The 13,928-nt window shown below is 56.5% G+C and overlaps 1 protein-coding gene across 21 annotated transcripts in view; it reads left to right on the top strand.

Moving 5' to 3' along the window:
* The window catches only part of KIF1A (kinesin family member 1A), a 99,971-nt gene extending 96,462 nt beyond the window's left edge, over nucleotides 1-3,509 (top strand). For 12 of the 21 annotated variants that reach the window (XM_027590356.2, XM_027590364.2, XM_035726726.1 and 9 more), the window contains one exon: nucleotides 63-3,509. In XM_027590356.2, coding sequence (XP_027446157.1) covers nucleotides 63-105 — 43 coding nt within the window. In that variant the 3' untranslated portion in view covers nucleotides 106-3,509. The remainder of the gene's footprint in view (nucleotides 1-62) is intronic. The other 9 variants (XM_027590358.2, XM_027590363.2, XM_027590357.2 and 6 more) reach the window with 2 other exon arrangements.
* Nucleotides 3,510-13,928: the final 10,419 nt, after the last annotated feature.

Here is a 13,928-nt window from a genome sequence, read left to right as displayed (position 1 = left end):
GGGGTGTCCGCTGCATGGAGGCCGGCGTCCCGACCGCAGCTTGTCTCCCGACCCTCCTGCAGGTCCAAGCTCTCCAGAAGGCGGTCTGCCCAGATGCGGGTGTGAGCAGGAGCCCTCCCAACAGCCAGCAGGCCGGCCCCACCCCCAGGCCTCATCACCACCTGTCATGTCACGCGCGCCCAGCCTGCCCCACCAGCCAGCCAGCAAGTGCCCTCTTGGGGACACCACCTCTGGCCCAGGGACCTGTGCCACACGACCTGTCCTGCTCCCAGCAGAGGCCGCGTTTGTTCTTTGTTCTTTCCGAGCGTGCCCTGGGTGGGAAGAGCTGGGAGGTGCTGGAGAGGCCAGAGGGCACAAGCCACAGGGGCATCGCCGCCGTTCTGATATTTTTTTAAGCATAGACAGACTTATAATTAATATACATTAGTTAGTGACATTGAAACAGTCCACTCAGAAATTAACTATAAGACTGTGTTCTATTTATAAGTATTTATTTCTAATGCCTTCACATACACCTGTAGGATTCCGATGGACCCTGTCCCCCGCTTGCTCCCACTCACATCCCCCAAGGCTCGTATGGAAGGCCACGGTGAAGGGGTGTCTGCATAGGCCGGGCACCTCCTGCTTGGCACCATGGTGGCACGCCGGGCCGGGCCCAAGCAGAGGCTTCTCCCCAGCCGCACGGGGGTTAGGCCCTCATCCCAGGGTGTGTGTGTGTGTGTGAGTGTCAGGGGACTTGGTGCCTGGAGTCCGAGCCACGGAGGGTGGCGTGGTCTTCCAGCTGGAGGTGTCTCTCCCTGGGGGCGTGGGGAGCTGGGGGAGACCAGGCAGATGGGCACCTGGGCTGTGGGGCTCTCCTGGCAGGGACTGCAGGTGGCATCGTGTGTCTAGGGCAGCAGGGTGCTGGTGGCTGGGGTTCAAGATGGTCCAGGCGGTGAGGGGTTTGGGGTGCAGCTTCTCCAGCTGCTGTGAGAAATGGGGTGAGCTCAAGGTCATTCCTGGGAAGAAAGTGTGTGACGTCCCCCCTTTGCCCCAAGAGAAGAGTTTCTGAGAGTCCCGGGGTCAGGTGAGGGCAGCCAGCGCCAGGGCCACTGTCAGCCCCCTGTCCTGCTCCCGAGGGGGCTGTCCTTGTGCTGTTCAGAGAAAGCTCTTGTTACGAGATTCACTTCATTCTGTCTGCAGACTCCATGCCCGAGGGCCAGCCCGGACAGGGCCAGGGTCTGCCCCAGGCATCACACCCAGGCCAGAAACCCATCAGAGAGACCACGGGGCCCAGGGGGTCTTCTGTGACCTGTTCCCACACCCAAAGGCACACGTGGCCTTCTTCCAACTCTAGGAAAAACAGCAACCAAACCACAAAACCCCTGTCCCCACCATGGCCCACTGAGAGCAGGTTTCATTCAGAGTCGGGGGGGGAGGGTTCCAGGCCCAAGTTCAAGGCCAGCCAGTCCACACTGTTCCCTGCTGCCTTTGCCGGGTCCTGCGGGGTACCACTCACGGACCCCTCACCTCTCCATTCAGTTTGGATTACCTTGTCGCACCCCAGTCAGCAGTTCCGAACCCCCCATTCAGCCTGGGCCGTCCCCACGTGACATGTGGACACTGTCCCCGTTCTGTGCACGGAGGTTGGAAGTGTGTGCAGCCACGTTCCTCCAGGGACATGTGGGCTTGGCTCCCATACCAGGTGAGAAGTTTGAGGCTCTCCTTGGGAAAGTTATTCAGGCCCCTTCAGCACCGCCACGGACGTGGGACTAGGTGGTGGGCTCCCAACCTGAGCAGCCTCTGGCAGTGGTGTCTGGCCCGTCAGCCGCCCCAGCCGCCCCAGCCTGGCTGGCAGCAGAGACCAAGCGTGCCTGTTTCACACCTGGTCTCAGGCAGCACGTCAGTGGCCCCTTTCACTCACTACTACCCTCAAGCCCCGTGCTTGGAAGGCACCCCTGGTGGAGTAGCTGCATCACTAAGACACGGGTCCTGGGAAACCACATCTGTGAAGGGCAGGGCTCAGTAGCCTTCCCTGGAGGCCCCCAGATCAGGGCTCACATGCCAGGCTGAAGTCAAACATCATCCAGAAACCAGACGTTCCTAGGCCTGGACACAGAGAACAGGGGTGTGGCACGGTCCAGAGCAAGCACTTATTCTGGCTTTTACAATGGCCTGGAGGGCAGGGAGTTGGACCAGGAAGGGAGGGAGCTATGCCAAGATGAGTTGGTTCCCAGGAACCCCGCCTACCCACAGGGAGCCCGGAGGTGCAGGGCCCCCCCGGCCACAGCCCGCTCAGGTCAGCCAGCCTGCAGCCGTGGCCTCGGAGGGTCAGAGGCCCTCGCTCCCTGGATGCAGGTATCTGAGGCCAGCCAACCTACAGAGCACCTGCCTCGTGGTGTGGGCTGAAGGAAGGGGGCCCATGCGAGGGTTTCTGGGAATCACCCTAAATTCGGGAGCCTCCACGGCCATGGAGGTGCTCCAAAGACTGTTTAATTCTGGCCTGGTGCCACTTGGCAGTTGCCTGGGAGCCCCAGCCCCGTTGTCACAGTCAGACCCTCAGAGTTGCTGGGGAGAGAAATCTGAGTCGGAAAAGCTGGTCTCTTCATGTCTGCCCTTGCCAGAAGCTACCCACGTGTCACATTAGGGGGGACAAGCATTTAAAAAACTGGGGTGTGCTCTTCACATCTGTGACCCGGGAGGCTGATCTGGGGGCCCCTGAGGGTCTGCCCATTGTGGGGTACAGAGGGGAAAGTCAGACCTGACTATTTCCCACTAAGTGGGGAAGGAAGAAAGATCCAGAAAGCCATCTATCTGGGAGGTTTTTGTTTTAACGCTTGATGCCACTCATTTCGGTTTAAGGGACAGCCATCCTCACCCACAGACACTCTCTGTCTCCTCCAGGGTAGGGTGAACTCCTTCTGCCGTGGTCCCAGGAAGGGCAGGGGGGGCGCTAGGCTCCAGTGCATCCAGGCTAGTCCCCAGGGGTGAGGGTTCCGAGGCCGCCTCGTTCTGAGTCATCACTCCTATGGTGCCCGCGTCCCATTCACCATCACACGCACATGCACACGCTCACACGCCCCCGGGTGGCTGCAGTGAGATGCCTTCCATCAATCCGGTCCCTACTCCGCACCTGTGGGGCAGGTGTGGCAAAGCATTCGGGGAGAGTTCCTGGATGCTGCTGGTCCAGGTGTGAGCAGGGTTGCCGTGCTGGCCCTCTGTCAGCTCCCTCCTGTGCGGGGCCCCAGAAGGCGCCCTCCTTTTATCCCCAGGATCAGCAGAGGCTGTGGCTTCCTGAGGGCCTGAGCTTCCTGCAGTTAGCCGTCCCCTGAGCTCCCCTGTAGCTTGTACATATGTGGTTGTGTGACACACCCTGGCCCCCGCGCTGTAACCACCACCCTGACGTAATGACTCCAGTTCCCTGACGTCCTAAACCCAAGTGTTAGGCTCTAGGCTCCTGTACTGTGTGTGTGTGCACTTAAAATTCTGTCCAATTAAGAAATAAATGTGGTTCCTTATGCAACACCAGACCTGCGGGCCTCCACTGTGGCTTTATTTGTGTGTGAAGTCTGTTGGATGCAGCCAAAAATGGCCACTGGGGCCAGATGTCCAGCACTGACCAGAGACAGTACCTGCTCCCCACAGTGGGGAGGTGGTGGGGGCGGAGAGCCTAAGGGGTGTGAGGGACAAGATGGTGTTTATCATGGGAGCACCACCTGCTTCCCTCGGCACCTGGGTCATACCCGTGTGTCGCTCACACACCCTCAGGCACGCCGGGCAGCCTCAAGCTTTTCTGTATGGTCAGCATTACCCCATACCAAAACCAGACAAAGGTATTGCAAGAAAATGAAACTACAGACCAATATCCTGCATCCACATAGGAAAGAAATATTTTCAAAAACCTTTTACCAAATGGAATCTAATGATATGTAAAAAGGATAATACCGTCATCACCAAGTGGAGTTTATCCTGGGAATGCAAGGTTGGTTCAAAAACTAATCCATGTGATTCATCATCTTAAACTAACGGAAGAAAAATTGCTCTCTCTATAGACACAGAAGAAGCATTTGACAAAATTTAATATCCACTGCTAACTAAGCCTTTAGCCAATAAGGTCATAGAAAAGACCAATAGGGCAATAAAAACATACCTGATCAATCAAAAGAAGAAATGGAAAGGGCACAAAGAGCAGTTGGACAAAAAGAAAACAATAAGAGATGAGACTTCTATGCAAATTGGCCTTTAATGATATCAGCTGGAAATGGACCAAACATCCTGCTTCAGTCAGGAGAGACAGCAGTGGTATTTCGATAGAAAAATTCTATATGAAGAACTGCTAACTGGAAATCTAAGGTATTTGGACAACGTCTGCCTCATTATGGAACCACACATTACAGGATGGCTGAAAGAAAACTGAAGCTGAAATTGGTCCCGTTTCTGCATAAGCAGAGAGGGTCACCAGGGGGCTGCAAGCATCAAACTCCAGTGTGTGTGTTGGTTTGTGATGATTCCAGATCCACTTGTTTGTGACTTAAGCGAAGTTGTTTTGATCTCAGGGTGAATGTGTTGACAATGAGGAAGCTGTGTCAGGATGCAGTTTCCCATATCTGTGGTCCATAAACGGTGGCAACTGTGGATGGGCACACAGAGGAGGGGCCCCGACGAGTGGGCATTTATGCCTCAAATGTCGAGAGCTTGCGAGGACTTCCCTGGAATGTTTGGTCTGGGCAAGGCCATCCTTCACCGATCTACAGTGCTCTCCCAAGATCTGGGGCATCAGCTCCTGCGCGGCGACTGGCGGCCGTGGTGAAAACGCCTGAGAGGGAGCCTCTTCCCGCCCACACGGCACCTCCGTTCCCCTACAGTGTGCTCTGCAGCAGGGCACCTGTGCTTCATGCCTACAGCTGGACGTCCGCTCTCACTGGCTAAGCCGCCTCTTCTGAGAACCCACTCACAGGAAGGTACCCCTCAACTCGGTGGGACTTCCGGTCTGTCCTCTCGCCTTTGCCTGGAACAACCGTGCATCAGTCGACTGTTGTCTGGAGAATGTTATTTATTGGCTTATTAAGAGACATCATCCTATGTGCTATTGGCTGGGCAACTGTTACAATCCCCACGGTGGGCCTGTGCTAAATAAACTATTGGCAAAGACAAGGAGCAGTCTCTGAGCATAGTTTGCCTCAAAGAAAACATCCAGAACGTGGGAAAATTCATGGGAAAATGACCTCAGTTCTTCAACAAATAAACTGTAAGATGAGAGAATGAAGGGGATCCAATGAAGAGACAATCAAGAGGCCCCTTAGGGATTCCGGTGTTCCTAAATGTCGAAAACATTAGGCAATCATCTCAGACTGTAAAGAGCTTAGCAGCCACGATGCCTCATCCTAACAAGAAAAAAGCTGAATAAAACCAGAAGCAAGTTTTCTGGCATCTGTCAGAGAAATGAGGTCACAGGGCAAAGTGTCCCCCAGAATCTGGAGCAGGGAGCACGGACGGTCCCAGCTGAGATCCGCTCGCTAGTGGTGCAGAAGCTGCTGGGCCAGAGCTGCGTACGAACACCGGGACGGCAGTTCTGACTCTGCATTGCTGGAGGCCCAGTGCGGACTAGCTGGAGGTGAGGAACTCCTGGGGGCTCAGGCTTAGAGGGACCTGTGGCTTTTACCAGAAGGAGCCCCCCAAGTTCTCACTGTGAAGAGTGGAGAAAAATCCCCTCACGTCTTCATCAGGAGGAACGGAAGAGTAGTCATTTTAGAATGTGTCCGGAGCTTTCTCCGTAACAAAGTCGTGGGGACAGGAGGCAAACTAGGAATAGAGGGGAGCTTCCTCAACTCGATGAAGAACATCTGCAAAAATCGTACGGCCGACGTCATACTTACTGGTGACAAACTGGAGGTTTTACCCCTTTGACTGAGCAGGATGGGGAGGTCCTCTCACCCACCCTATTCGACACTGTCCTAGAAATTCTAGGTGCAATAAGATAAAACAAGAAGGGGCGTACAGATTGGGAAGGAAGAGATAAAACTGTCTTTGTTTGCAGATGACAAGATCGTCTGAAGAAAATCCCAAAGAATTGACCAAAAAACACCTGGAACTAACCAGAGATTATAGCAAGGTCACAGGACTCAGAGATCACACACAAAAGTCAATCGCTTTCCTATAAACCAGCAATGAACAACTAGAATTTGAAATTAAAACAAAACAGCATTTACAGTAGTACTGACAGAGAGAGCACGTAGGCGGTAAAGCTCAAACAGAATGTGCGCAGGATCTGTATGTAGGAAACTACAAAATTCTGACACAAGGAATCAAAGAAGACCTAAATAAATGGAACGCATTCTGTGCTCCTGGACTGGAAGTCTCAGGAGATAGCTCTAAGATGTGGATTTTTCCCAGTTGGATCCATAGATTCAGTGCATTCCCACAAACTACACAGATACTGACAAACTGATTCTAACATTTATAGGAAAAGGCAAAAGACCCAGAATAGCCTGCCCTGTACCAAAGAAGAACAATGTTGCAGGACTCCCGTTACCTGACTTCAAGGCTTGCTGTAAGCTCTCAAAAATCAGGACAGCGTGGTATTGTCGGAAGAATAGACAGATCAGTAGAACCGAATAGATCCATGCAAATAGTCAACCGTGTTGACAAAGGAGCCACGACAACTCATTGGGGCGAGGACAGTCTTCTCAACAACGGGGCCGGAGCCACGGGCTGCCCGGGTGCCAAAAACAAACAAGACCGTCTTACACTTTCACAAAAGTTAAGAAGTTAAGTCAGAATAGACTTTAGACCTAAATGTGAGACACAAGGCTGTAAAACTTCTAGAAGTACTTATCAAAAGACATCCTCAAGAAAATGGAATTGGGGGGCACCTGGTGCCTCAGTCGGTGAAGCGTCTGCCTTCGGCTCAGGTCATGATCTGGGGGCCTGGGATCGAGCCCCACGTCAGGCTCCCTGCTCGGAGGGGAGTCCGCTTCTCCCTCTCCCTCTGCCCCTGTCCCCCTGCCCCCACCTCCCAGTCTTGCTCTCTCTCTCTCTCTCAAATAAATAAATAAATAAAATCTTTAAAAAAAGGGCGCCTGGGTGGCTCAGTTGGTTAAGCGACTGCCTTCGGCTCAGGTCATGATCCTGGAGTCCCGGGATCGAGTCCCGCATCGGGCTTCCTGCTCGGCAGGGAGTCTGCTTCTCCCTCTGACCCTCTTCCCTCTCGTGCTTTCTATCTCTCATTCTCTCTCTCTCTCAAATAAATAAATAAAATCTTTAAAAAAAAAAAATCTTTAAAAAAAAAGAAAATGGAATTGGATGAAAATATGTGTGAAACAATTAGAAGACAAGGGACTTAATCCAGAGTACATATGGAATACGTGAAGAATCATTAGAACTCAATCAGAAAAAGATATACAGCCCAATAAAATAGTGAGGAGCAGTACGTGAGCGTGCATTGAGCTCGTGACCGTGTGCAGCTGTCGTCGGGGAAATGCAGCTGGCCGCCACAGGGACAGAGGAGCGCTCAGCGGAAGAGGAATGTGCTTCGGACTTCAGGGCACCGACTGCTGGACACCGCGCGTCCCACCCGCCGCTCCTGGCCACACCCACCTTGGGGCGCCCTGTGACTCTGTGCTGCGACCTCCTAAAGCTAAGCAATCCCCTGCCCCAGGACCCCGAGCACTCTGGGCGTTTGTCTGTGAAGACTTGTGCGTGAGTGCTTGCAACCGCTTTCTTCGTGTTAGTCAAAAACTGAGAAAAAAAAAACAAAACAAAACAGAAAACCTGAAGTTTGTCATCGGGAAAACGGATGAACAAGCTACGGTTCGTCCACCAAACGGAACTCCATTCAGCAGTTAAAAGGAAGGCGCGCTGCCCCCACAACCCCAGGCGAGGCCGGCAGACTCAGCAGCGTGACCGTGGCGCTGGTGGCGCGGTGACGACAGGCATCCGAGGAGCGGCGGGGTCAGCGGAGGGCCTGGGTGCGGAAGGTCTCTCTCGGCAGTGGCGCCCTTCCCTGGCTTTGTCCAGGTGGCATGGAGTGGAAGTGCGCTTTGCTTTATTTGAGTTTTAGCTAAAAGTTACAAAGTATGTGAAAATACAAAATCAGTTCCCCTTGATCATTCAGCGTGAGGAACCACGGAGCTCTAGCCAGGAGGCTCCGTGTTCACGGACGTGCGCTCGTCGGGTCTGAAACCGCGTTCTGTGTGCTCTCCCTGGGCCGGGCCCCACCTGTTGGAGGGTGGAAGGGGGTGTCTGTGCGATCCCTGAGGGAGCCCCGGCTTCTCCACTCCCGGACTCCAGGTCTCCAGAGCTTGCCCATGACTCTGAGAAGGCCGGGGCCGCAGAGGAGGACTGGACAGATCCCTGCCCCCTCACCCCACCCCCGCCCCCCCACCCTGGGGCTGGAGTCTGGACGGTTGTCTGCCTTCCAGGGGGAGCAGCAGGCGGATATCCTGGTGGGGTTAACCTCACCCCTGCCCCCCGGGGCCCAGACACCTTCCTCCACTCTGGGAAAGTTCTGGACCTCAAGATCATCCACTGCAACAACCAGAAAGCAGCCCCTGTGCTGCATGCTTTGGACGCCCCCTCCTGGACCTCAGTCTCCCCAGCTCCGCAAAGGGGGGCTGTCGGGGAGAGCCTTTGGGCTGGAACAGTACAAACAAAGGGACCATCAGGGAGGCAGAGGCATGCCAGAGATGAAAGATGGAGCTACCCTCAGGCCTCCTTGTAAATGTGCCCAGCGGGCTCCCAGCAGCCCAGGCTCCAGAGCTGGGGCCCCACTCGGATCACGGGGGCCTCCTGGCCATCCTGCAATGTTGCAGGTGACAGGGCCATTGGGGCACAGCTGGGACTTTTGCCATGGTCCCCCAGGCGTCAGGCACTCTCGGATCCCCCTCCTCTTGGTGACGTCATACTCAGCACCTCCAGCAGCTGTGCTCAGCTGAACTCCTTGGAAGGAAACGCAGAGGATTTTGATGGGTGGTCGCGCCTCTGACCCTCCCCATCCTCCATGCCCGTGCCCGGGGCCCTGGGCCTCCGGACCGAGCTCTCCGGGGGTTCTTCAGTCACGGTGGAAGCTGCCCTTCCTACCTTGGTGGAGAAGCAGAGAGCGGAGGTCAGCTGCAAGATGCCCAGGCTGCTGCTCTCACATCGCAGCTGTCTCGACGTGGGACAGAGCTGGGCCAGAACTCAGAGGTGCCAGGCTGGGGCTGCTGATAAGCCCCCAAGGGGCTCCACCATCATTCTGTCCGTGGGACTTGCTCCACTAGGAGGGCTCTCCAGGCAGAGACGCTCCCTTTACCTCAGAGCACTGGTGTGCTGGGACGGGACAGAGCCCTGGGAGGGGGCTCTCTGGGAAGGGTGTGCTGTGGGATGGGGTGCAGGTCGTTCAGCGGGTGCCTCACACCTGCTCAGGTGCTAGGGCTACAGCTAGAAGGGCCTGAGGGCTGAGCCCTCCTGAGTGTGCGTTTGGGGCAGGCTAGGCCTGTAGGGAAGGAACCGGCACTTAGGGCTGACTTCCTGAGACGCTCTCCACGGTCTGGCAGAGGACGGACACTGTGCCTAGGAAGGCGCCTCGCTAGAGCCCACGTACAGGTGGGGAAACTGAGGCACAGGTGAGCAGAAACTCGCCAGGAGCAGGGCTCTGTGTCCAGTCTGCCTGGACTCCGGCCCTGGAGAGGCGCCGGGAGCTCCTGCTTCAGCCCAGCAGCCATCCAGGGCACGGCCCCCAGAGCCTGGTTCCAGCCCCAGCTTCGGGCCGGGCCTGCGCGCGCGAAGCCGCTGCTCCCTGGCCGTGGTCCACCCGGCCCAGGGTAGAGGGATGCCGGCGCTCTCCCACTCTGCCCCGTCCCTCCTCCCTTCTCTTGTGTCCTCACGGGGCTCAGCCCTTCTCTGGCGCCGCCCTGTCTCTGCCTCTGTCTCCCCATCTCACCGTCTCTGTCTCTCTCTCCCTCTCTGTCTCTGTCTGTCTCTGTCCCCCTTTCTCTCAAGGACAACCTCCCACAGGCGGATGGGGGAGAAAAGGGGTGGGGGAGGGGGGTTCATCCAGGGGTGAGCGGTTGGGATGGGTGGTGGACGACGTGGAGAGCCTCTTCTCGTGGCTGCTCCCTGATCCCGTGAGCCGGCCTTGCTGAGTGGCCCTCCTGCCCATGTCCCCATCAGCATCGGGGGGTCAGGACGGGCTGAGCTCCAGGCCCAAGGCACAGGGCTCCGTCCCAAGGAGAGGCGGCAGCAGACAGGGCCCCACAGGGGCCACCTGTGTTTCTTCCCACAGCTGGGCCTTTCACGTCTGCCTTCTTCAACCCCGCCCTGGCCACCTCGGTCACCTTCCCCTGCTCGGGGCACACCCTCCTGGAGTACACCCAGGTGTACTGGCGGGGTCCTCTGAGAGGTAAGGGTCGCTGCGGGCAGCAGACAGGGCCAGCCCTGGACGGGGCCTTGGGGAGGACACACGAAGCGTTCCTGGTGGACACGCCTGTGGTCCAGCTCACTGGTGGGGAGACAATTCAGGGGCTGCTTGCACTCGGTCAAGGCGAGTGCTCAGAAAGGTAGGTGTCGGGCCATGCTCTCTCTAAGGGCCAGCGGGGCCCCTCCCTGACTTCCTGGCCTCTGGTGCTGGCTGTCGGTTCTGGGCATCCTTGTGTCGCACCTCTTGCGGCCGCACCTCTCCAATCTCGGCCCGTCTTCATGTGGCCTCTGCTGTGAGTCTGTTTGTCTCCGCTGCTCCTCGTAGAAGGACACCAGCCACACTGGAGATAGGTCCACTCTTCTCCAGGGTGACCTCATCAGTTTAACTACTTATATTTACAAAGATCCTATTTTAAATACGGTCACATTTTGAGGTTCTGGGAAGGACATGAATTCAGGGGGGACTCCATTCAACCTGGTACAGCCTCTGACTCCGTAACTGCCGTCATGTTGTCCAAAGCCATTAGGGTTCCCTTTGGAGGTCTCACAGGGATGAGGGGGGAAGAGGCTGGGAGGGCAGCACCCTCTGGGCGCATGCCCACTTTGTCCCTGTTCGGGGAGGGGACTCCCACCTTGGGGTGCTCCTACTGTCCCGAGTCCGCACAGCCTCCCTGCCTCCTGCCAGGGTCGGGGTGGGGACCGCCAAGGCCGTTTCCATAGGAACAGGGGACTGGGGTGCTGAGCTTCTCACACACAGTGCAGCGCACCCTGCAGGTCAGCACCGGGCACATCCCACCTCCAGGGGACCTGGGCTGCACCCTGCTGGAACTTTGGGGTTCTGTGGAATGAAACGGGTTGCCTTTCAGCCTTCCGCATTGCTGGCTGAGGATTCTGCTGTCTGGGGCCCACTCACGTTTGTCGATTCCTGGCTGTTCAGGCTCCTCCATGGCGTTTCTTTCCCCGCTGGCGGACTGATGCCGTTTACTGAATCTCTTGTCTGTTTAGAGCAGTTGGGCCTGGGAAGTGGGGGTGGCTCCCCGGGGCCGTGACTCTCCACCTGTGCCCAAGATGACCCTGAGCAAGTCACTCACCTCCCTGGGATGTCCCTCCTCCATAGCGGGCGTGGTCCCAGCATCCCACTCAAGGTAAAGGAGGTGCGGCAAGTGAAGCACGGGCATGTGTGGGCCCAGGGGCCATTCTCAGGAGCACGGTGGCTGGAGTGTCCCTGGAGGCCACCCCTGACCTTTGTGGGGCCCACACACTGCAGTTGGAGTCCTTAAAGGGTTCACATGAAACTTAGAGATAATGTGCTCCCCTCTCCTGCCATGGCAAACACCTTCCCAATGACCCGGGCAGCCAGGTGGGAATTCAGGATTCTCTGCTCTGCAAGTTCGGGAAAGAACCTAGGAACCAGGGGCCAGGCCCTGCCCCTGCCCTCAGCCCCCGTGCTCTCTCCCCGCTCGGTCCTCACCTCCGCTCTCGCCCACACCGCCATTCATACGGATGACAGGTCACCTTCAGGAGGCAGCCCTGGGAAGAAGGAACAGGCTGTGCACGTGGCTCGGGACATTGGTGCAGGGAATGCTGGGCCTGGGTCCCCAGAGTGTGGTCTGGGGTCTGGGAGTCGTGGTCTGGGAGTCGGCCCCTGGGGAGGAGCTAGATAAGGGCTCTCTGACAGAGACAGGCAGGCTCGCCCAGGCCCCGGTCTGCAGGATCCCCCGTCACATGGATCAGTGGGTCCAGCATCCAGGAGCCTGCCAGGCCCCGAGGTCTGACCCTCGGTTTCTCGCAGGCATGGTCCTGGCTGTCCTGCTGTACCACGGCCACCTTCCTCGCCTTTTCCAGAGGAACCTCTTATACAACCAGAAGAACAAGCACCGGACTCCTAGAGGGAAGCGGGCCCTGGGACCGAGAGACACCCGACGCCTGCAGAGGGGTGTAGAAGCCGGGAGCCCGTGCGGAGGGGGGTGGGGCAGCAGCTGCCGGGCTCCAGCTGAGCCGGCACAGTCCCGGTGAGCGGCCCTGGCTGGACCCTGGGACCCCTCGGAGCTGAGGGGGGACCAGGCCGCACTACTTCCTCCCCGGAAACCATTTGTCAATAAACCATTCCTGAGACCTGCCTGTCTCCCTGGCCTGACAGAGGCTTCTGGAAGGGCAGGCAGGGGTGAGACCAGTCCACAAGGGAGGCTGGTCTGAGTCACCTCCATGTCCCACAAGGTGTCTCTTGCCTCTTCTTTTCAAAATTAGAACCAAAGGTAAGACCTGGGAGGGAAGGCAAGAGGTTCAGTGTGCATCCCCCAGGTCCTGGGAAGACCCGAGTGGAGAAGTTTGCACCGATGGTGTTAGCTGTCCTGAGAGACAGAAAACAGGGAGGTCCTGGGGGAGCTATTCCCTTGTGTGGTGGCCATGTCTTCCTGCACCAGCTTCCCAGGGGATGCGAGAGAAAGAAGCCTCCCCCACCCCACTTCCTGTGGCTGCCCCTTCACCCCCTTTAAATCCTCTCCCCACCCACCTGGCAGTGAGGGTACTCCGTCTGGGCCCTAGCTTCCCCTGCCCCTTCTCGGAGTGGCCACCCTGGGAGAGGTGAGCAGGCCCCCCCAGGGCGGGCCCTGACAGCCAGGCCCGTGTAGCTTCTGCAGGGCCTGATGGGGCTGCACGGAGGCTTCTAGAAGGAGGACCATGAGCACACAGGGGTGGTACTGGGATGGGGGGCCGACCAGCTCCCTTCCAAGGGAGTCTGTGGGATGGGGGACTGGGGGATGATAGCAGAGGTCACAGCCCCAGGAAGGAAGAGAGTTTCCTCAGGGGGGCCCGAGACCACAGGCCAATGGCACATCCATCCCCATAGAACATCCTCGCAGCCTCTGCACAAATACTTCCAGGTCAGAAGCTTCCGGTGCTCCCACAGCAAATTTAACCAGTAAATTAGTATAAGAAAAGCCAACGTGTGGACATTGCAATGAAGTATATCAGCAAATTATTAGAATTCTTGGAGTTTGGGATCTTTATTTTGGAAAACTTTAACATTGTAAAGCAAACTCCACAAGCTTGGACGCACACATTAAATTTAAGGAACACTGCATTTGATGGAAAAGAACACAATTTTCATACAAAGCTTTGATGAACCGATTACTAACGTGGAAGACAACTTAAAACTTACTGAAAAAAAAGTTTAACATGAAGGAGGCAAGAGTGGTTCAATATTGGGCTGTTCTTTAATATAATTCACCTTATTGACTGAGGAATGAAATCAGACAGTCATCTCCACTGACACTTAAAAGACATCTGGGAAAATACGACATCCATTCCCTGTCCAAAAAGGAGTTAATATTAGAAGGTGATGGACAATTTCTTCATCACACACACCATGCACGCGCACGATGGCACCTCGCTCGGTGGGAACAGACCACAGACGTTCTGGCTGAGTCAGAAAGACAGCCAGGCGTCCACGTCCCGCCGAGGATGGTGCCCGAGACACGGGCTGATGCAACTGGACGGGAGGAAACAATTAGAGGAATGGCTCCGTTGGTTAAGCGACTGCCTTCGGCTCAGGT

This window comes from Zalophus californianus, chromosome 3, assembly GCF_009762305.2.
Source record: "Zalophus californianus isolate mZalCal1 chromosome 3, mZalCal1.pri.v2, whole genome shotgun sequence".
Classification (NCBI taxonomy): Eukaryota; Metazoa; Chordata; class Mammalia; order Carnivora; family Otariidae; genus Zalophus; species Zalophus californianus.
The sequence above is the reverse complement of the archived record's forward strand: the minus strand, read 5'-3'. Positions and strand labels throughout refer to the sequence as shown.